General features: G+C 36.1%; 1 protein-coding gene across 3 annotated transcripts in view; it reads right to left on the bottom strand.

Annotated features, from left to right (window-relative positions):
• ORC3 (origin recognition complex subunit 3) overlaps positions 1-23,797 on the bottom strand; it is a 123,637-nt gene that overhangs the window by 88,792 nt on the left and 11,048 nt on the right. For all 3 annotated transcript variants that reach the window (XM_027856217.1, XM_027856233.1, XM_027856226.1), the window contains exons 2-5: positions 19,799-19,853; positions 15,937-16,034; positions 8,201-8,345; positions 1,940-2,044 (exon numbers count right to left, since the gene is read on the bottom strand). In XM_027856217.1, the coding sequence (XP_027712018.1) occupies positions 1,940-2,044; positions 8,201-8,345; positions 15,937-16,034; positions 19,799-19,853 (403 nt within the window). The remainder of the gene's footprint in view (positions 1-1,939; positions 2,045-8,200; positions 8,346-15,936; positions 16,035-19,798; positions 19,854-23,797) is intronic.

Here is a 23,797-nt window from a genome sequence, read left to right as displayed (position 1 = left end):
ACACACACACACACACACACACACACACACACACACACACACACACAGAATTCAGGCGCAAATTCAGCTAGAATTCCTGGAGAGATGAATGAATAGTTGTTTGTTTTTTTTTAAAAGAGTTCAAAAAATTCTTTTCATAAATGAAATGAGAATGCTAGAGGAAAAACTGGAAAAGAAATGAGAGCTATGGAAGAAAGAACTGAAAAGGGAATTAAAAGCTTGGCATAAGAGATACAAAACTTTGCCCAAGCAACAAATTCCCTGAAAATTAGAATGGACTAAATAGAAGCCAAAGACGCTATGAGACAGCCAGAAATATTAAAACAAAGTCAAAAGATTGAAAATATAGAAGAAAATATAAGGTATCTCATCCAAAACCAACTGACCTACAAAACAGAATTGGGGAAAAATTTTAAGGATCACTGGACTACCTGAACACTATGACCAAAAAAAAAAAAAAAAAAAAAAGGGCCTACATATCAAATTACAAGAAATCTTAAAAGAAAATTGTCCAGATCTCTTAGCATCGAAGAGCACTGTAGAACAGAATCTACCAGTCATTTCCTGAAAGAAATTCCAAACTATAAAATCTCAGGAACATAACAGACAAAATCCAGAGCTTCCAGGTCAAATACAAAATACTGCAAGAAGCAAGAAACAAAGAATTCAAGCCACAGTCAAGATCACACATGATTTAGCAGCCACAGAAAGGAGCACAAACCTTGGAATAAATATTCCAGAAGGCAAAAGATATAGGCTAACAACCAAGAATAACTTTTTCTAGTCTATCCTCAATGAAAGTCTTATTCTAGAGAAGGGATGGGGAACCTGTGGCCTTCTAGGTCCTTCGGTGTGGGCTTTTGTTTTTTTTTAACTGAGTCCAAGTTTTATAGAACAATTTCTTTTATTAAGGGGATATGTTCTGTGAAGTCTGGATTCAGTCAAAGGGCGGCATTTGAGGACCTTAAGGCCACAGGTTCTCCACCCCTGTTCTAGAGTCTCACAGTGATACGGAAGTGATGCTGGATTCTCAAAGGTTACACTATCAAGGCAGGTCTGTCTGCAGTCTTATCAGGCTAGAAAAGTTTTGAAAATGGCTCATTTAGGTAGTTCATATTGGTTTCTAAGCTTAGCTTAATATGAAAAAGATCATCACCACAGTGGCAACAGTGTGATAAACTTAGTAACCTTATCAGCTCTTCTCAGCCCACCTATTAAGAAGAGAAGGCGGGGGCAGCTAGGTGGCACAGTGGATAGAGCTCCAGCCTTGGAGTCAGGAGGACCTGAGTTCAAATCTACACTTACTAGCTGTGTGACCCTGGGCAAGTCACTTAACCCTGACTGCCTCACCCTCCCCCCACACTCCCCCCAAAGAAGAAGTGAAGGTGTTGAGATCCATATTAGGTAGATGGGAGTATTCTAAAGTAAAATATCTATTCATTAAACTTTAAGAATGAGTTAAAGACATCACTGGTTAACATTTTGTTATGCCAAATTCTAGCAATTTTATCTATTTGATTATAACAGTACAAAAGAAAAAAAATTAGATTTTTTTAGTATTTTAGATTGTTCTCCCTCTAATTAGTCAGTGTGTGTGTACGTGTGTGTGTGTGTGTGTGTGTGTGTGTGTGTGTGTGTGTGTGTGTGTATCCATGTTTACTGAACAAAGTAGACCTAATCCATTTACAGGATTCTGGGAGAATGAAAACCTCAACATGGCCCAAGTCAGCTTTATTTTCCCCTGGCTGACAGAAGTAGGGGAAGAACGAAACTAAGAAGGAGAGAAGGAAATATGTAAACGTGTCCCTTCCTCTTTATTATCACTATGTTATGGAAAATTATTTCCAGATTTGAGAGAACTTTTAGAATATATACTCTAAGAATGCTATCATATCTTTTAAACCAGTTACCATAAGTCATTACAATATTTATACATTACCTGGGCATTCTTTAGCTTGCAATGAGACAACATATGGAGTAACTGTATCTTTGAGCATCTCAGTTAGACCTTTGAATATTAAATCATGATCTGTTACATTCACACCTGTAGGGGGAAAAAAATCAATATCAGATTTTTTTTATCAATAATAATGACTCAACATGTCAAATGAACTACAAAGAAATAAAAACTACATTCCTGCTAATAGATTTTTTTTTTAACAAAGTGATCCACAAGATTTCACAACAATACTGGATTACCTAGAGGCAGTCTTATCTGTCTGTACCAGAATCTCAAAATACTCTCAAAGAAAGATATACAAAGAAGGAACAAAAACTTGAGACAAAAATATTTTATTACTTAGCTAGCTGCACTATATTAAATGAATATGTATAAAGTAAGTTTGTTATTGGGCAACTTAAAGCATATTTATTTATCTACCAAACATGTACTAAATGTTAGGCTCTGGGGGAGACATAAAAAGTTAGGTATAGTCCCTGCTCTCACAATAAAAATAGGTTAGTTGGGTGATAAGACAAATACATAGACAACTAAAAGACAATACATTTTAAAGTAGTCCCTCCACTGAGGTAGATCAAAATCCTCTTTGACTTAAATGGATGAAAAATCCATTACACTCAGGCCACCTTGAGAATAACCATATCTGAAGCTAGCTGTGCTAATGTAGGACAACGGGCACACTATCTTATCACCAAGTCATATTCAAAGTCTTTAGAGTAGAGTAATTCAAATTAATCAAACCTTTTGTAAATTGGGGATTATACTTGGTACTAGTGATACAAAGATAAGAACAAAAGGGTTCTTTTAACATCATATTTTAGTTGGGAAGTATAAGTACATAGATAAGCAAAAAAAAATGCAACAGAGACATATATGTACATATATGTGTGTATTATATATATGTATGTATGTTTGTATGTACGTATGCTCATCTGTTCAGTCATTTTTCAGCTGTGTCCCACTCTTTGTGACCCCATTTGGGATTTTCTTAGCGAAGATACTGGCATGGTTTACCATTTCCTTCTCTAGTTTACTTTACAGATGAGGAAACTGAGGCAAACTGGGTTAAGTGACTTACCCAGAATCACATAGCTGGTAAGTGTCTGAGGCCAGATTTGAACTCAGGAAAATGAGTCTTCCCGACATCAATCAAGAAAGGCCCTACATTAGAGGGGACACCTAAGCTGAATTTTGTAGGAAACTAGCAATTCTAAGATGAGGCGAGGAAAGAGGGCATTTCAGACGTAGGGCACCCACCTGAGCAAAGATGAAAAGGCAAAGTATTGTCATGGATAGAATGCTACATTTGGAATTAGGAAGACAAGTTCAAAACATGCCTGAGATATTTACTACTGGGCAAGTCATTTAACCTCTCCGGGTTTCAGTTTCTTTGTCTGTAAAATGAGGGGGTTGGACTCAATGACCTCTGAGGTGCCTTTTAAGTTGTACATCCATGTTCCTATGAAATGGAATGTCTTATTAAAAAACAGCTAGCAGGTCAGTCTGAAGAATAACATGAAATAAAACCAGAGTAGGTGGCAGCCATATTATGGAGGGTTTTAAATGACAGACTGCAGATTTTGTATTTTATCTTTGCAATAAGGAGCTGCTGAAGAATTTTGAGTAGGGGAATTAAATAACTAGATGGTACTCCAATAGGTGTATCAATTTAGCAACTGTGGAATAGAGAAGGGAAGGAATCCAGGAGGCTATTAAAATAGTCTAAGCAAGAAGTAACAATGGCCTGAATTAGGGTTGAAGCTGTAGAAGTGGAAAAAGATGGGGATAAATTTGAGGGATGTAGTGGTGGTAGAAATCAAAAAGACCTGACAACAGACAGATACGGGAAGTGACAACCTTCTAGGATGTAAATCCAGAAGATAAGAAGTCTGGTAGTACTTTCAATAGAAAGAGGAAAGGTTGAAGAGAGGGGTGAGGGGAACACAATAATAGTTTTGCATTATTTTCATTGGAGATATTCACAAGTAGTTGCTAACATAGGACTGGAGTCCAGGAGATAAATTACAGATTTGGGGGTCATCAACATAGAGATAATAACTAAACCCCTGGGAATTGAAGAAATCTCTAAGGGAATAAATATACATGTACATATATAGGCATTCATATTCACACATATGTGTATATAAATATAACACGTCTATATATACACATCTGTAAATAAATATACATATATACCAATATACATATAAACATATCCATATCTATTCTACCATGTTCCACATAGAAATGTCTATATGTCTATATAGATATGGATATAGATATACAGAAGATCAGCACCCTGGTCACAAAGCAGAAAGGTAAAGAATATAATACTTCATTAAAGGAGACTGAAAAGGAACTTACAGCAGAAAAAGAACAATGTGATGGATTCCAAAAAACACAGGAGAAATTGGGTGAATGGCAGTACTGACAGGAAGACAGGTTGAGGGGAACAAGATTCAGTTTTTGAAATCTTAAGTCTGAGATGCTGATGCTGGGTGAAACATACAAGTGGGAATGTCCTCTAAGACACAGAAACATGAATTTTGCTCCCAGAAGGGAGGTCAAGTCTGAAAATATTTATTTTAGAATCTTCTGCATGGAGACAGCAGATTAACAGATAAGTTATGGAGTCAGGAAGAAAAGACAGAAAAGGATTATTTACAAAGGTAGGAGAAGAACCAGGGGAATACAGTATTTCTGAAGCCAAAGGACAAGATCAGTGGTAGGGAAGGTCCTCCAGTGTGGCCCTTTGACTGAATCCAAATGTCACAGAACAAATCCCTTTAATAAAAAGATTTATTCTGTAAAACTTGGACTCAGTCAAAAGGCCATACCCAAGGACCTAAAGGGCCACCATGTGGTCTTGAGGCCACAGGTTTCCCACCCCTAGACAAGATTATATTAAGTGGGATACTTCAGACAGGACTGCACGGAGTGTGACAGAAAAATAACAGCAATGAACTTAGTAATCATTAATGTGCTCACTTTATTAATGTGAAAAAAAGGAGTTTCAATAAAATGGTAAGAGTAGAAGCCAGATTATAAGGGTCTAGAAAGAGACTGTGTAATGAAGTCAATTTTTTCAAGAAGAAAATGAGTAGGTAATTTTTTCAGGAAGTTTAGTAGTAAAGAGAAGAAAAAAGATGGCACAGTAACTACATGGAATAGAAGGTTCAAAGGACTCTTTGTCTTTAGGATTGGGGAGACTCAATCATTCTGGGGTCAGATGAAAAGAAGCAAGTGGAAAGAGAAAAACTGAAGATGCATGAGAGGATCTAACCACTGAAAAATGGTCCTGAATGAGATCTAGGGTATGAGATCCAGGGGATAATAGGAGTTGACCAATCTGATGCAGAGAATTGGGATAACTCTTCATTTGTGACTAGAAGGAATGAGGAAAGGGCTGGTGATGATACTAAGAAGTGTTGATAAACAGAAGAAGGAAGCTATGGTAACTAGAATGTTTTAAGTAAAGTAAGAGGCTTAGTCATCTGCTATCACTGTGTGGGATAGAAGTGAAGTTAGACACTTGAGAACAAAGGAAATGTTTTGGAAGTTACTCGGGGAAAGAAATAGAGAGTCAATGGTAGGAAAAGGCCAGGTGAAGTTTTTCACCATATAGGCTTAAGGTAGGCAAACTCAACTGTATTCGATGACTATCTCCCTGAACTCTGAAGAACCTGGGAGCAGAAGGGGAGAATTAGACAATGGTGACTATTTATTTAAACGATGTTTTATTTTTTGCCCAATTACATGTTAAAACAATTTTTAATGTGTTGTTTTTTTTTAATTTAAGTTCTGGGTTCCATATTCTATCCCTCCCTCTCTCCCTTCTCTCCCTCCTCCCTGAGATGGTAAACAATTTGATAGAGATTATACATGTGCAATCATAGAAAACATTTCCATATTAGTCATTCTGTACAAGAAGACTCAAACTAAAAAAGAGAAGGAAGAGAAAGAGAGAGAGAAGGTATGCTTCAATCTGTATTCAGACAATATCAGTTCTTTCTCTGGAGGTGGATAGCATTTTTTTTCTTTGTTTGTTTTTTGTTTTTGGCTAGGCAATGGAGTTAAGTGACTTGCCCAAGGTCACACAGCCGGATTTGAACTCAGGTCCTCCTGAATCCAGAGACAGTGCTCCATCTACTGCGCCATCTAGCTGCCCCAAAATTCACAACTAAGTGAATAGCATTTTTCATCATGAGTTCTTTAGGACTGTCTTGAATCACTGTATTGCTGAGAATAGCTAAGTGATTCACAATTGATCATCATATAATATTACTATTACTATATACAATGTTCTCCTGATTCTCCTCACTTCACTTTCCATCAGTTCACGTAAGTCATTCCACATTTTTCTGAAATCATTCCACTCGTCATTTCTTATAGCACAATAATATTTCATCATAATCATATACAACAACTTGTTCAGTCATTCCCCAATTGATGGGCATCCTCTCAATTTCCAATTCTTAGCTACCACAAAAAGAGTTGCTATAAATATTTTTGTACAAGTAGGTCTTTCCCCCCCCTTTTTTTTAAATTTCTTTGGGATATAGACCTAGCAATGGTATTGCTGGATCAATGAAGTATGCACAGTTTTATAGCCCTTTGGACATAGTTGCAAATTGCTCTCCAGAACAACTGGTTCAGTTCACAACTCCACCGACAGTGCGTAGTATCTCATTTTTTCCTACATTCCTTCCAACATCTATCATTTTCCTTTTGTCATGTTAGCCAATCTGATAGGTGTGAGGTGGTACCTCAGAATTATTTTAATTTGCATTTCTCTAACCAATAGTGATTTAGAGCATTTTTTCATATGATTACAGATAGTTTTGATTTCTTTGTCTAAAAACTGCCTGTTTATATCCTTTGATAATGATGGTGATTACATTTTTCACATTTTTTTATTAATTTTTTTTGATTTATCAATAATCACTTCCATATGCTTTTGAGTTGGTGGGTGCTTATCCGCCTGGGACCCTTTGTAGTGCCACTTCCCTTATTTTTGCTGAGGCACTGGAAGACCCGTTTGCTATAGAATGCCGAGGCACCAGAATCTCCTCCTGGTGTGCTAAAGTTTCATACTGCTCCCTTTCCCCCAGGGTAAGAGGGGCCTTTCCCGTTAATCCTTCTAGCTACCTGGACTACTGCACTGCTGCACCCCATCTTTCTTCTGGTTCAGCTGTTCCAGGATTTTTTCTGGGGTGATATTTTCTGGGTTTTCAGAGGTCGACAGGGGAGGGTGACAGCGACTACCTTTTTACCCCACCATCTTGGCTCCCGGAAGCGGAAGTCAATGATGTTGATTATTAAGGAACAAGGATTAGCAGATTAGGAGTTTGGAAAGATCAAGAGGAGCCAAGAGTTCCTACGGTAGCATCTAGTAAAGCATTAAGAAATTAATAAAGCATTAAGAAGGATGGAGGTTAAACAAAGCCAGACAGGGGAGATAAACTGAGATAATAGGGTTAAGTCTAGGAACCAGAGGCCATGATAAGGATAAATAATAAATCAAATCATTTTATAGACAATTCATCCAAATCTTATTTCATGCAAACAAGATTAATACAGTCCAACCATCTGTTGTTGTTGCTGTTAGCTGTTTCAGTTGTGTCAAACTCTTCATGACCCCATTTGTGGTTTTCTTGGCAAAGATACTAGAGTGGTTTGCCATTTCTGTCTCTAGCTCATTTTACAGATGAGGAAACTGAGGCAAACAGGGTTAAGTGAGTTGCCCAGGGTCACACAACTAGTAAGAATCTGAGGCTAAATATGAACCCAAGTCTGCCTGACTGCAAGCTTAGTGCTCTATCACCTTGCTGCCTTTAGTCCGACCATCATGCTTCACTAAGATCAAAGAACTGAGGCACAGAGAAATCAAATTAAGATAAATTCAACAGAAGAGCTGAAAACAGAGTCCAGGAATCCAAGATACCTGTCATTCTATTCCACCAAGATTGCTGACTAATTTCCACATTGTCAAACCTGTATTGCAGATACTCATAGAACATAGTCTAAGGAAGTTACTGGCTGAAGAAACCATAACAAGTAAATTTTCTTGGCCTTCCTAGAAATTAACATGAACCTGAGTATTATAAACTAATCTCACCTCAAATTCTTTTTATGGATTGCTCATGCAAATAGTTATCAAAGAGATAAATTGTGCACAAGGTTTCCATTATGCTTTTTTTTTGTTCCTAAAATATATGCCAACAAATGAATTAGAAATACCTAGAACAATAGCAGCAGCAGGAATTTCTCTGGATTTTATTTGATAGTTCCAGTTTGTTGACTTCTTTCGAAACTCCAAGTGAGATTTTCCCAGAAATTCTATTAGATTGTCAAATAGATTTTTATTCAATTCCTCCTGTAGTTCCTAAAAAAATAAAAGAAAAAAAAACTCAGTATTTTTCCAGGTATAAAGAACTTTTAGTAGTTCTGAAAGCTACCAAGTAAGCTGTCATGGGTTTCTTTGCAAGTAAGAATTCTGATTTCTTAGATAACTACCAAGAGGAAATAGAATTTATTATGTTTATTCCTTCTTCTATTTCTGTCCTTAAGATCTATATGTAATCTTTATTGTGTTTATTTGCTTATAGAGAACAACAGAAGCAGATTATCTGTTTAGAAATGTTGTTTCTTAGAGCACTACATAAATGCTCACTATTATTACTGTTGGTGTTGGTGGTGTTGTAGCTGCTCACCATATGTGCTGACGAATCATCTACATGATTAAGCAAAGGTATACTACACTTCTTTTATACTATTAAGCTGATCAGCACAGAAAACTAGAAAAACAAAAAACCCACATCCCTACCCTCCAAAAATTAAATGCAGGTATCAAAGATGAAGTGGAGGAAAGAAAGTAACTTCCTGGTTACTTTCTGGCAGATTGTCCTCCTTTCTAAACAGTTCCCATTAGATCATGAAACAAATCTCAACTGACATTCAATAGTTCAAACCTAAAGAGTAAAAAAATTAGTTAATTATTTCAAACCAGAAGAATTTAAAAAAAAAAACTGCCTTAAACAACAAGAAAAAATAAGAGTTCTCATTTTTAAAAAATTACCATTCCTGTTTTGATCTTAGATGAGTTTAAAAAAAAAAACCGAACTATGATTCTAGGACAAAGTTGAAAAAAATAAAAGAATAATTTTTTATCGTATTGCTTTTTTGTAAAATAATTTGACCTCTATCATACTTAGTTTTCCATTTTCTATTTCCAATTATGAGAAATTAAATGTGATTTACTCTAAGACCAAGAATTGACTCATAGAATTCATTTCTATAGTTATAAAAATATCTTTAACCCACAAGGATTAATAGGTTATCCAAATACTTATCATTCGTCAGAACCTGGTTCAACAAAACAGGGAAAGAAAGCCCCAAGGAATTCCTTTGGTTAAAGGTTAATGTTCCTTTTGAATTGGTTTTCTTGGTTTGCCAGTCCACTAATATGAACCAAAATGGAAACAAAAAAGTAACTAGATAGTGTATTTTGATGAGAGATCAGTATGCAATTTTGTTTGGATTATCTTTCTCCCTCCAGGAAGATGAAAAATTTCTCTATGTGAACTTGGCCAAGTAAGCGGGGTAGCTCCACATCATCAAAACACAAGATGGGAACTGTTAGAAGGCAGACAGAAAAATACTGGTTTCAATCATCCTTTAAGACAGTTAATAATCCAGACCTCATTCATTTTAAAGGTTCCTACTAAGCATCTCAGAAAACAGAATATACAGAAAAAATATTTTAAAACCTAAGCTTTCATGTGCTTAATAAAAAACTTACTAGTAATAGGAGATTTGTGGAATGCATAATCTAAAAAACATATATAATCTAAAATAATTTATGTCTTCTGATTATTATAATACTATTTAAGAATATGTCTGTTAAGGGCTCCAAGAATTTACAAGCTCTCAAGATAAATAACAAAAATCATGCTGTGAAGATATGATCCTAGATGACTGGGAATCCTGCCCAGTTTTAGCCTATGGCACTTTTTCCTTCTATTCTGGAGACAGCCAACAAACATCACCTCTGACAACAATGCAAATTGCTAGCCTGAATTCAGCAATCTTCCATTCTCTTAAGACTGGTACCTGGCAACCTTTTATCTTTCATCGGTGGAAAGCAGAAAGAAAAAGAATTAAGTGTTTTGGTATAAAAGGCCTTTTCTGAGACCTGCGTCCTCCCTGTGGTAAATAAAAATTAACCTTCTTCAACTTCCACTGACCTACATATGAAAAATAGGATAAAACTAGGAAATTAACTAAAAAAGCAATATTCACTGTTCTATCTCCTATTCTCTTCCAACAATTTTTAGAGCTTAAAGACTTGCTACAGTTAATTGAGATTTTATGTCACTTCAATTGTTTTGGTTTCAAATGATACTATCTGTTATTAATTTTTTTTTATTTCATTAGGATCACAGATCTAGAGCTAAATTAGGTGTTAAGAGCTCATCTAGTCCAACCCCTCATTTATTTTACACATAAGGAAACTAAAACTCAGAGGTATGAAGTTGTTCCTTGCTTAAAGTTTATAGAGAGTAAATAACAGGGCCAGAATTTGAACTCAAGTCCTATGATTACAAATTCAGTGCCTTTTTGACTTCACCACTGGGTGTTAATTACCAATGCAAATCAACAAACATTTATTAAGCATCTCTTAACACAACTTTGCCACCAAACAGTAATGTTCATTATTGTTCTTTTATCAACAAGTAATGACTGTAACGATAACAACAATAATACCAATAATAAGCCGAAACTCTATCATATGGTTTGTAACTACATTAGTAGAAATGGTTTTATATACTCATGGAATGTTGTAACTGAAATTCCAGTGAAGAAACTAAGAGCCACAAGGTTAAAGTGACTTGTCGCAAACCACACAGCTCCTTATTGGCAGGGTCAGGATAATTATACAAGTCTGCTGACTTGCAGAACTATTTCATGGTGCTACTTCATAGTTGATTGTGTCTATACTACACAAACCTGTAAGTATATATATGACATTGCTCAAGGGCACCCAATCTGAACATCGTTCAGCCTTCACAAGAAGGGGTAAAATATGTATGGCACTCAACTTTTTTTTTCTTTAAACAGTATTTTATTTTTTCCCCAGTTACATGTCAAGAAAATTTTAGCATTCATTTTCAGAACCAGATCAAAAGGGAAAAAAAAAACAAGAAAGAATAATAAAGTAAGTAAAAAAAATATGCTTCAATCTGCATTCAGAGTCCACCAGTTCTTTATCTGGATATGAATACCATTTTCTTTCATGAGTCCTTTGTACTTGGTCTTCAATCATCGTGTTACTGAGAAGAGCTGAGTCATTCATAGTTGATCACCACACAATGTTGTTCATGCTATGTACAATGTTTTCCTGGTTCTGATCATTTCACTTTGCATCAGTTTGTACAAGTTTTTCCAGGATTTTCTGAAATCTAACTGTTCATCATTTCTTATTGCACAATAGTGTTCTATTACATTCATATACCACAGCTTGTTCAGCCATTCTCCAACTGATGGGCATCCCCTCAATTTCCAATATTTTGCCACCACAAAAAGGGCTGCTATAAACATTTTTGCACACATAGGTCCTTTTCCCTTTTTTATGATCTTTTTAGGATACAGATCTAGTAGTGGTATTTAACTAGTTCAAAGGGTATGCACAGTTTGGTTGCCCTTTGGGTACAGTTCTAAATTGCTTTTCAGAATGGTTGGATCAGTTCACAACTCTACCAACAATGTATTAGTGTCCCAATTTTCCCACATCTTCTCCAGCATTTATAATTTTCCTTTTCTGTCATATTAGTCAATATGATAGGTTTGAGGTGGTACCTCAGAGTTGTTTTAATTTGCATTTCTCCAATCAAAAGTGATTTAGAGCACTTCTTCATGTGCCTTTGGATAGCTTTGATTTCTTCATCTGAAAACTGCCTGTTCATATCCTTTGACCACTTATCAACTGAGGAATGACTTATATTATTATAAATTTACTTAGTTCTCTATATATTTGAGAAATGAGGCCTTTCTCACAGATACTTGCTATAAAGATTGTTTCCCATCTTTCTGCTTTCCTTCCAATCTTGATTGCATTGGTTTTGCTTGTACAAAAGCTTTTTAACAATATAATCAAAATTATCGATTTTACATTTTGTAATGCTCTTCATCTCTTGTTTGAGCATGAATTCTTCCCCTCTCCAGAGATCTGATGGGTAGACTATTCCTTGCTCTTCTAATTTGCTTATGGTGTCATCCTTTATGTCTAAATCGTGCCAAAAGTCTGTCATATCTAATTTTTTTTAATACTCTAATTACTTCTTTAGTCTCTTTCTTATTTATTTTTTGGTTGGATTTATCAAGTTCCGAGATTCCCCACTAGTATAGTTTTGCTGTCTATTTTCTATTTCCTCCTGTAACTCGCTTAACTTCTCCTTTAAGAATTTGGATGCTATACCACTTGGTGCATATATGTTTAGTACTGATATTGCTTCATTGTCTATGGCACCTTTTAGCAAGATGTAGCTTCCTTCCTTATCTCTTAATTAGGTCTATTTTTGCTTTTACTTTGTCTGAGATCAGGATTGCTACCCCTGTTTTTTTTTACTTCAGCTGAAGCATAATAAATTTTGCTCCAACTGCTTACCTTTACTGTGTGTGTGTCTCTGCTTCAAGTGTGTTTCATGTAAACAACATAGGAACATATTATAGGATTCTGGTTTTTGATCCACTCTGCTATGTTCTTCCACTTTATGGGAGAGTTCATCCCATTCACATTCACAGTTATGATTACTACTTATGTATTTCCCTCCATCCTATTTTTCCTCCTGTCTGTCCTTTCTCTCCTTTCACTCTTTCCCTCCTCACCAGTGTTTTGCTTTGGTCTACCGCCTCCCATAGTCTACCCTCTCTTCTGTCAGTACCCACCCCTCCATCCCCTTTATTTGATTTCCTCCCCATCTACTTCCCCATCTGGTAAGATAGATTTCTATATTCAACTGATTGTATATATGGTTCTCTCTTTGAGCTAATACTGATGAGAGTAAGGTTCAAGTGAGGCTCATCACTCACCCTTCAGTCTTCCCCTCCACTGTAATAGGTCTTTCATGCCTCTTCATGTGAAATAATTTACCCCATTCTACTTCTCCCTTCCTTCTGCACACAGGATACTCCTCTTTCTCATCCCTTACCTTTTTTCTATGTCATTCCCTCAAATTCACCTTCTACCTGTACCCTCTGTCTATGTATATTCCTTCTAGCTGTACTATTAGTGATACAATTTTTAAGAATTACAGGTATCATTTTCCCATGTAGGGATGTAAATAGTTTAGCTCTATTGAATCCCTTATGTTTTCTTTTCCCTTTGTACCTATTTATGCTTCTCTTGAGTCATGATATTGGGAGGTCAAATTTTTGGTTCAGTTCTGGTCTTCTTATGAAAGCTTGAAATCCTTCTATTTCATTGAATGATCGTTTTTTCTGATGTATTATGCTTAATTTTGCTGGGTAAGTGATTCTTGGTTGTATTCCTAGCTCCTTTGCTTTCTAGAATATCATGTCCTCAGATCCTTTAATGCTGCAGCTGACAAATCTTGTGTAATCCTGATTGTAATTAGCCACTATTTGAATTGTTTGTTTCTAGCTACTCATTGTATTTTTTCCTTTACCTGATAGTTCTGAAATTTGGCTATAATGTTCCTTGGAGTTTTTATTTTGGGATATCTTTCCTGAGGTGATCAGTGGATTCTTTCAATGCCTATTCTCCCCTCTGGTTCCAGGACATCAGGGCAGTTTCCTTTATAATTTCTTGAAAGATGCTGTACAGGTCCTCCTTTTGATTATGGCTTTCAGGTCATCCAATGATTCTGATATTGTCTTTTCCTAGATCTATTTTCTAAGTCAGTTGTTTTTCCCATGAGGTAGTTTATGTTTTCTTCCATTTTTTTTCATTCTTTTGAATTTATTTGATTGATTCTTGATGTCTCAAAGAGTCATTAGCTTTCACTTCCCAATTCTCACTTTTAAGGTGTTGTTTTCCTCAATTAGCTTTTCCATTTGGCCAATTCTACTTTTTAAGCAATTTTCTAAACTGTTGACTCTTTTCATAATTCTCTTGCATCACTCTCATTTCTTTTCCCATTTTCCCTTCTATTTCTCATATGATTTTTAAGCTCCTTTTTAAGCTATTCCATGAGTTCTTTCTGGGTTTGAGACCACTTCCTATTTTTCTTTGGGGTTTTGCCCATAGGTGTTTTGACACTACTATTCTCTTTTGAGTTTCTGTACTGGTCTTCCCTGTCACCATAATAACTTTCTATGCTCAGATTCTTTTTTGTTGTTTTTTGCTCATCTTTTTTTTGGGGGGGGATGCTTTTTCCTTTCTTTTAAATATGAGCTCTGCTCCCAGTGTGGAAGGGGCACTGTCTCAGGCTACTTTATGCCAGTGGCTGTAGGTCTTGACTGTTTACCTAGTACTGTGCTGATGTTGTCCTGAGGCCCCCCAGGGGACCTTGGTGTCTGGTGCTGTGCTGAGGGGGTGGGGGGGGGTGGCTGGTGCTGCTGGAGGCCTTAGGAGTCTGGCAGCTTACCTGGTGCTGAGCTGGGGTCCTAGTGGTAGTGTCTGGCATATGCTGAGGCCCAGTGGGGTGCTTCTGCATTTCCGTGGGGCTAAACTTAAGCTTGTGAAGGTCTGGCTGCTGAAGGATGCCTGTTTGCTCAGTGCTATACTGAAGCACATGGTGGTTGTCTGAGTTAAAGTCTGCTGCTTCCGCTGACTATGCTAAGATATGTTGGGGGCGGGGTGTCCCTGATGTTGGTACTTGCCTACTCTACCACACTGGGGCTCAGGATGTCCTGCTGGTTTGCTGAGGTGGGGCTTGTTGCTGGCTTGCTTGGGATGCTTCTTGTCCTAGAATGCACTCCCCTTTTACCTGAGTGAGATGGACCTTTTTCACCCATTTTCCAAGCGTCTTGGGCTTAAGGATTATTTCACTCCTCTTTTTGCTGGTTCTGTTGTTCCAGGTTTTGTCTTGGGGTGCTATTTTATAGTTGTTTAGAAATGAATATGGGAGAGTTACAGCGATTTACTGCTTACTCTTTTTTTTTTTTAAAGTAGCCACTGTCTTAGTCAGTTCCAGGGAGTGAGTATCCATTTCTGTGGAGAACTTTTCACAGAATGTCATAAGCTTCTCCTTACCTTTTAATTCATTCCATCTCAATGTAATTCAACAATTAAAGAAACATTTAAAACACAGTTGCTGTATGAATGTACAGTAGATTAAAGTTAAATGATTTATTCACCTGAGAAACACTGTGCTTGATTGGTACTGAAAATAAAGATATGAAAAACAATAGCATCTCTGCCCTTGAAAAATTATAATCTAATAATGAGATATGACATTTCTACAAACAAGTATAATATAAAACAGGACATGTGGTAAGAGCAAAGGAGAAATCCACAAGAAATGCTTTAAGATAATTTGAGGAGGGTGATATCATTTACCAAATTCCTTCAATAATGTATACCATAGTTGCCAACTCATTATTTCCCATATTATTTTCTTTTGGGAATTATGCAGATGGAAGATAGATCACTTCTTGTATAAATCTCCTCAAAACCCTTGATCAGACTGCTGATACAATCCTGGGGAGTAGGCATAGGCTGTATAAATAACAGTCATGTTTCAAAGCCTAGCAATAAGACTGTACATGGGGTACAATAAAAGTAAAACTACATATAAAGAGCTAGTCACAAAAGGTATTCAGTATGAACACAATCCAAAAGTCTGAAAGTTGTTACTGTTGGTAGTTGATGTGTGAGATTTTCCCATGAAAGGTATATAAATTATACTTGATGGTTCTGTTTTATTTCAAATATTTCATCAAGGAAGGGAAGGAAAGGACTAAAAGTGATCTAAAATATTAAGTTAACTCTGAGTCATTATAATAGTACCTACCTCAGCTTCAGATTTCATCTGTTGCCATAACAACTGACAAGTATCAAAGCGTAGTTTGCTATCTTCAGAAAGACTTGCACCTTCATTGAAATAGTCAGCTGAGAACACAGAAAATAAATAAGAACCTGTAATTTTTAAATTTTTTTTCACATTAATTATGAAAAAACACTACGCAACCCCTTCAAAGAAAACTTCTCTTGGTTTAAAACTAAAAATCACCCTAACTTGCAGAAGTACAAGCTAAAATGTAAGTCATAAGACTTGTCAAATCTTAACACATCTCAAGAATATTCATACATGATGATAAACACTTCCCACAAAACATTAAGAAGTAGCAAAAAAAAAAAATGTTCTTGGAAAATCATAAATCACAATATCTCAGAATCAGAGAGGACCTCATTAATCATCTAGTCTAACTCATACTTGAACCAAAATCCCTTCAACAATATCCCTGCCATCTACTATGGCAGGCCATTCCATTCTGGAGCAGTTCTACTTGTTAGGAAGCTTGGGTGGCTTTGGCAATTAAGTTACAGAGTGGCCAGCTGGGCACAGATTTGACATCAAACTCAGTGACTGGGTGTAGCAATAAACTGATGACCTACAATCTTTTCCATTCTCTAAAATACGGTGAAAGTTAACCAACTGTGTACTCTTGAACAAAAGCGATCTTTTGCTCTCAGTTTTCTCATCCATAAAATAAATGCCTTCTAATTCTAAACTTCTATGATCTTAAGCATCACAAAGGATCAATGTTGCTTGACACTTTTCTAAGGTGTCAAATAAGACCAGTGTTTAAATGGTAAATCACTACATGGCATGTGAAATGAGTTCAGATTTCTAAATTCACTTTTCAATGCTTCAGTTCTGTTTATCAGTTTAAAACAAGCTAGCTTGCCAAATAATAGCCCCAAAATGCCATCTTCAGTGTTTCTAATTTCATTTACCAGGAATGCCATGAAAAGAGGTACGTCAAACCTGGGATAAATATGACATCAATGTAAACAATATCTTTGGAACAGCAAAATAAATTGTGGCATATGAATGCAGTGGAATACTACTGGGACAAAAGAAATAATGAAAGGAAAAGAGAAAGGTTTCAAAGTGAAGTGAGCAGAATCAGAGGAACAATTTATATGATAACCACACTATAAAGACAAATGACTTTGAAAGAAGTAAGTAACCTCACCAACCATGATTCTGGAGGATCAGTGGTGAAACATACTACCCAACTCTTAAAAGAGTAGTGATAGATTCAATCTAAAATGAGACATAATTTTTTTGCATACAGCCAAGACAGGAATTTATTTTGCTTGACTCGGCACATTTATTACTATGGTTTTTCTTCTTCTTTTGATGGGGATTTTGGAGACAGGAGGGGGAGAAAATTGATTTTTGTTCATTGAAATAAATTAAGAGAATAAACAATATCACTTTGGCTTTGCATAGTGTTCTATAGACTTAAAAGTACTCACACACACATTATTTCACCTTGCAACAACCCTATGAGATAGGTGGGGAAAATGAACAAACTTAGACACAGTTGTTAAATTCCTTGTCCAGGGCCACTAAAGGAGGAAACAGAGAAGCTAAAACTTTTGATGTCAAGTCCTATTCAATGTACAGGTCATGGTAGCACATAAATATGGACCAAAGTACATTATCTAATTCCACATAAATATGTGGTCCTAAAGAATTTCTGTTTTGTATATTTATTGTTTCTTTTTAAACTGTAACATTTACAAAAGAATGGGGCCCACAGTTATTAAATAAGAATGCAGCTATTTCCAATGTAGAAAACCCTAACAGTAGTGGGAAACAGTAAACTAATAAAGTACTGGCAAATATCCAAGGTGACAAAGCTACACACTTAAAAGAATTATGGGATAGGCTTCCAAGTGTCAAATTGGTGAATTATCACCTTTTGGATGAGCTCAATTATCCTTCTTCATACGTGGTTCTTGGACCACATCTAACCTTGCCTACCGCTTCTTTGAATTCCTATTTTTGTCATTGCTGACCTGTATTTCTGAACCTGGGACATCTCCTTCTCTGGCTCTGGCCTACTTCCCATCTGGTGATAATAAAGCATTGGCTCTCCCTGAAACAACCAAGCTCCGGGTGGTTTCTAACCCCTGCTAAGAAACTTGTCACAGTGGCTCCTACTTCTGGCCCCACCCCTAGAGACTGGGTCCAGGAACAACTGTACTGCTACTATTTTTATTTGGCAGCTCCTGATACTGCAAAATTTATAGGAAAAAAGAAATCTAAGTATAAAACTGCTCATCTGTATCAGTAGAAGGAATTTTGGCACAGAAAGTTCTTCATGAAATCATGGGTCTGGACAAAAATAAAATTCATTGTATACTATACAAACTACTTTGTACATCATGAAATACTACGTAAATGTGAGTTATGTGGCAGATTTAGTGTTACGTAAGCAAATCAATAACACTGATTATTGAATTTTAGCTAAAATCCAGTAAAATGATTTTACATAATATACTTTGTACAGCTAGTAAAAAAAAAAAATCTGTTACCACATAGCATTTACTTTTTTTCTTTTTTCAGTAAAGCAATTGGGGTTAAGTGATTTGCCCAGGGTCACACAGCTAGTAAGTGTCAAGTGTCTGAGGCCACATTTGAACTCAGGTCCTCCTAACTCCAAGGCTGGAGCTCTATCCACTGCGCTACCTAGCTGCCCCATATAATTTACTTTCTTGAAAGTAGAAAAACAAAATAGTCTTCAAGTGTAAATTAAAAGTTTCTATTTCTAAAAACAATTTCTAACGTTAGATTTTATTTTTGTTATTTACCAGTCCCTGAAAAAAGGAATTATTTCTAATGTGAATTCACTGTTCACTATCTCAAGTTTATCTCTGTGACTTTCCAATCTTTCAAGGAAAAAAAATAATTAAAAACTGAGACAGGGTACTCTGATTTGAGACCAACTTAATAAAGCCCGAATGTCCTAAGTCACTTTTTTCCTTCTGTTATTGAGAAGTCTAGTAGTATTTAGACCAGGGATGGGGAACCTGTGGCCTCGAGGCCACATGTGGCCTTCTAGGTCCCCAAGAGTGGCCCTTTGACTGAATCTTTGGAGTTTGGATTCAGTCAAAGGGCCACACTTGAGGACCACATCAGCCTGGCTTAGATTATGAGGAACAGGTCAAGAGTAGACCTCTTTGATCTTTGAGAAAAGTCCTATTCCACATTCAAATTATTACTTTTGTTTCAATTCAAGAATTTCTTGACTAAGTGGGTCTTTTAAGTCCCTAACTGTGTGGCTGAGACTATCTTTGCTTTCGTATTTGTATCCCCAGTACAGGAGTTGGCACACAGTGAACATTTAATAAATGTTTATTCATCCATTCATGCATTCATCCTAAATGAGGTAAAGGGTACACATGCTTCACTGCCAAATTCAACCTCGTAATTTTTGCACATATTATCGTTTCTACATGGCAACTAGCAGTGCTATCAGATAGTTATACTTAATCAATACTTTTTTGATTGATTGCAATTTGGTTTGCATGAGTAAAGTAAATCATCTATCTCAAAATAAATAGTTTTCTGCTGACATATAGAAAAAGTAAGCAGTCAATATCTTTTTAAAAACTGAAAACATCCATTACAGGACATTTATTATATATCTTGATTTTTGAAGGTCTATTTAGATTCTTCTTTAAGTCAAAGCCCCAAGAATTTATCTTCTCCATCTGATAGTCACCAAGGGAACAAAATCAGCATGTATGCATGGGTAAATAAACCAAACCTTGACATGGGAATTACTAAACTGACTGAACTGGGCCTGAAAAGATTGATAGGTTCCTTGGATCAAAAAAACAAAGTATTAACTCACCTAATGGAAAAGAGACCTTTTTCCTCTTAAAATCTGGTTTAAATACAAAGCAACCCTATAGGAAAAAAGTGACAAATTAATAAAATTCAAAGTATAAAAATAACATATACATCTATATAGCTAAAGAATTTGATTAGTCAATTAAAAAACCATATATGGAAGCCAAAACCTTTTCTCTATATTTTGAAAGGAAAATATACTCTCTAATTATCCAATTTGTAGATCATCCATTGTCACTTTAACCTCTTTTACATAATATGTTGCTGTTTAATACCGACCCATGATAAAAGACAGGGAAAATAAAAGAAATCTTGTTTCTTGTTAGGAATTCTTATAAGGGAGGAGGAACAGCAGTATAGAAACCATAAACCAAAATGAAGTTTGAGGTTTATTGCTAGATTTTTAAAAACTGTAATAATTTCCTTCCTAAATTTAATTAACAAAAAGCAAATGCCACGCCAATGAGGTCAAAGGAAGAAAAAAATGGTAACGCCAAAAAAATTCTTGATGTCCTTTTAAAAAGACAGACGTGGCACCAAAGGGCAATATCAGTTTAGAATAAAATTGGGAAGAAGTTTGGTACAGGGGATAGACTCTGGATTTGTGGATTAGGAAGGCCTGGATTGGAATGCCACATCAGACATATACTCTGTGTGTGTATATGTAGGGGATCATTTGATTTTTCTGAATCTTAGTTTCAGAGGTGTTCTGGAGCAAGCTCAAACACACTCATAGGAGCTATTTGTTACACGTTAAGTCTGAACATACATCTCAAAAATCAACAAATGCTACAAAAATCAGGGCTTAATTTATTATTTTATTGGTGTCTAGTAAGATAGTGAGTGATGGTGAAAGTGATAATAATGCACATTAAACTTAGAAGTGTGTCCTGGTTGCTAAAAATTTACCAGCATTCCTCTGCATAGCTTCTTCATTTGCAAAATGAGAATAAAAATAGGACCGATCTCACAGGGCAAATGAGATAATGTACATAAAGGGCTTTATTAATGCTATATTAAAGTGAGCTATTATTGTTATTGATATAAACTCATTTTGAAAATCTTATTTTTCAAAAGTAATAAGCAGTGAGGGGAAAAAGTAGTTTGTGGAAAGTTTGGTGTGAGACCCAGTTAAGTCAAACCATTCCAAAGACATTTAAAGACAAAACTGGAAGGAGACACACACACACACACACACACACACACACACACACACACACACACCCCCACCCACCCCTAAATAAAACAAAACCAAACCCTCTACCATCACAATTAAACAACAACAAACATTGGTCAGGATTTCTATACCCAAAATTTATTTCCTCAAGAGTGAAAATACTACAAATAGGACTAACACGTCAGTCTCCAATATGCTAAGGGAGGAAAAAGAAATGGAAATAAAGGAAACAAAGACAGGAAAAACATCTGAATGAGGTCAAGTATGTATAGAATGTATATCCAGGAGAATAACCTTCCCCCAAGAAACTACTACACCTTAGCTGTCCAAAGGAGGCAACACAGGGCTGTCCAGGAAACCTACTCTCCAATCTCCAGAAGGCTGCTTCCAGGAAGGTGTACCACTCCACCAATCCCCCCTGGTTTTTGCTGTCCTTTAGAACATGTGGTTCCCTCTTTGTGAACTCCTTTACTGTCCTGCCTCTTCCTCTTCACAAGTATCATCTTTGAAGCAGAAGGAGATCTCTAGGGAAGACTATACGAGTAAGCAGACTTTCCCTGCTAGTGGCCCAAGAACATCCTCTGTTCAGTAACTATGCTTAGCTCCCTGTAGACTTCTGATTTCCACAAGATCTGGATTAGACACATAGTAAGTATTTAAATGCTTTTTCATTCATTCATCTGTCTGCTCACTTTTATAGGCTTAAGTCCAAGTGTTCAGGTCAATAGCCTCAATCAAATCATCCTTTTTTTAATTATTTATTTTTAGTCTTCAACATTCATTTCCATAAGATTTTGAGTTTTCAATTTTCTCCCCCTCCCACTCCTCTCCCCTTCACAAGACAGCATGCAATCTGATATAGGCTCTACTTATACATTCATATTAAACATATTTTCTCATTAGTCATGATGTAAAGAACAATTAGAACTAGTGGGAGGAGCCACGAGAATGAAGTAATAAAACAAAACTACAAAGGAAAAGGAGAGCAAATATTATGCTTCCATCTGCATTCAGACTCCATGGTTCTTTCTCTGGATGTGGATAGCATTTTCCATCGTGAGTCTTTTGGAGTTGTCTTAGATCCTTGCGTTGCTGAGAAGCGCCAAGCCTATCAAAGTCAGTCATTGCACAGTGAGGCTGTTATTGTGTACAACGTTCTCCTGATTCTACTCATTTCACTCAGCATCAGTTCATATAGGTCTTCCCAGGTTTTTCTGAAGTCTGCCTGCTCATCATTTCTTATAGCACAATTCCATTACATTCATATACCACAACTCATTCAGCCATTCCCTAATTGATGGGTGTCTCCTCAATTTCCAATTCTTTGCCACCACAAAAAGAGCTACTATAAATATTTTTGTACCCATGGTTTTAAATCATCCTTAATGAGATATCAATATATACCCAAGCTAAGGGTATTCCCCATACTCTCTCAAAGGAATGTCCTCAATTATTTCAACATGATATTAAAGAGGATATTCATGCTTTCCATTGGGAGAGTCTTAGAAGATAGAACAAAATTTTCATCATTTAACCTCATCAAGTTCAACTAATCACATATAATACATTTCCATATACTAAATTTGAATCGAAGAAAGCTTCCTTGAAAGGTAAAGCATCAAAAGTATTATAACACCCAGAAATACCCCCTCTCTGCTAAAAAAAAAAATAATAATAAATGAATAAATGGGATTGAGAGACCTACAGACCCATATGCCTACTATCTGAACTCTATAAACTCCTAATGAAAATCATCTAAATATGCAACAGTGATATATGTTTAATGAAAATAGGATGCAAGCTTTTGAGCTTTTGCAAGTTATAGCATCCTCAATAATGTGAGTAGCACTGATAATCCAAGATTCCACTGTTCTTACTCTTGTTTATTTTTAAAAAGCATTTGCTTTGGTAAAGAAAAATGTAGCCCTAAACACTCTTCTCCAACAGGGTGTCTCCCATGCATATATTAAAATCATATACTATCCCTTGATAAATGCAAAAGATAATTTGTCCAAGAATCTTGACTGTCAATATCAAGTGAGACATGAAACAGAGACAAATAACCGCCAAAATTGTTCACTACTCTCATAAAAGATAAACAAAAACAAATGAAGGAGGAATTCTTTCTAGATGGTGACATCTTCCAATGCTACTTGTGGAGGGCATTATGCTAATTGCCCCTAAACCCTGCTATCACCTGAGATTCATAATCCCCCAAAAGAATTAGCCTAATTATCCACATAGGAAAAAACAAGCAGACGAAGAATTAATATTATCCAGACTATATAATATGTAATTGGATGGAAAATTCATAGAACAATTGATTCAAATGTCTAAAGACAGTCACATGACAAAAAGCAGGATCCAGAAATGACTAAGAGGAAGAAAGCATGATGGATTGCTTTTGGTAACCTGTACAGTGCTTTCATTGATACCAAGCTTCTCCCAGGCATAAAATTCACTTTCTTAATAGTAGTACTCTCTGAACAATGTTATATAGCTGCAAATTATGGAACAGTGCAATCTTTGAAGAATAAAAATCTAGCCTGGTTAAAGATTTCTTTTTATCATTTCTTTTGCTATTTTTGAGGGAAATGCTGATGTGTTAGGGACTCCTGTGGCTTTTCATTCCTCCATCTTCCTGAAAACCCCCTTTGTTAAATTTTCACCCAGTGATTCAGAATTTGTTCCTAAGATGCCCTGGAACAGCCCATCTGTCTAGCTCCATTGCCTCCCTCATTGAAGAAATATCTTAGTCTCTTTGACTTTATTTGCCCTATGTGTATCCCTAGGCAACTATATATCTAGTAGAGCATACTCTAT

This window comes from Vombatus ursinus, unplaced genomic scaffold (assembly GCF_900497805.2).
Source record: "Vombatus ursinus unplaced genomic scaffold, bare-nosed wombat genome assembly UNPS02000582.1, whole genome shotgun sequence".
In the NCBI taxonomy this organism is placed as follows: Eukaryota; Metazoa; Chordata; class Mammalia; order Diprotodontia; family Vombatidae; genus Vombatus; species Vombatus ursinus.
This window is presented reverse-complemented; position numbering and strand designations above follow the sequence as displayed.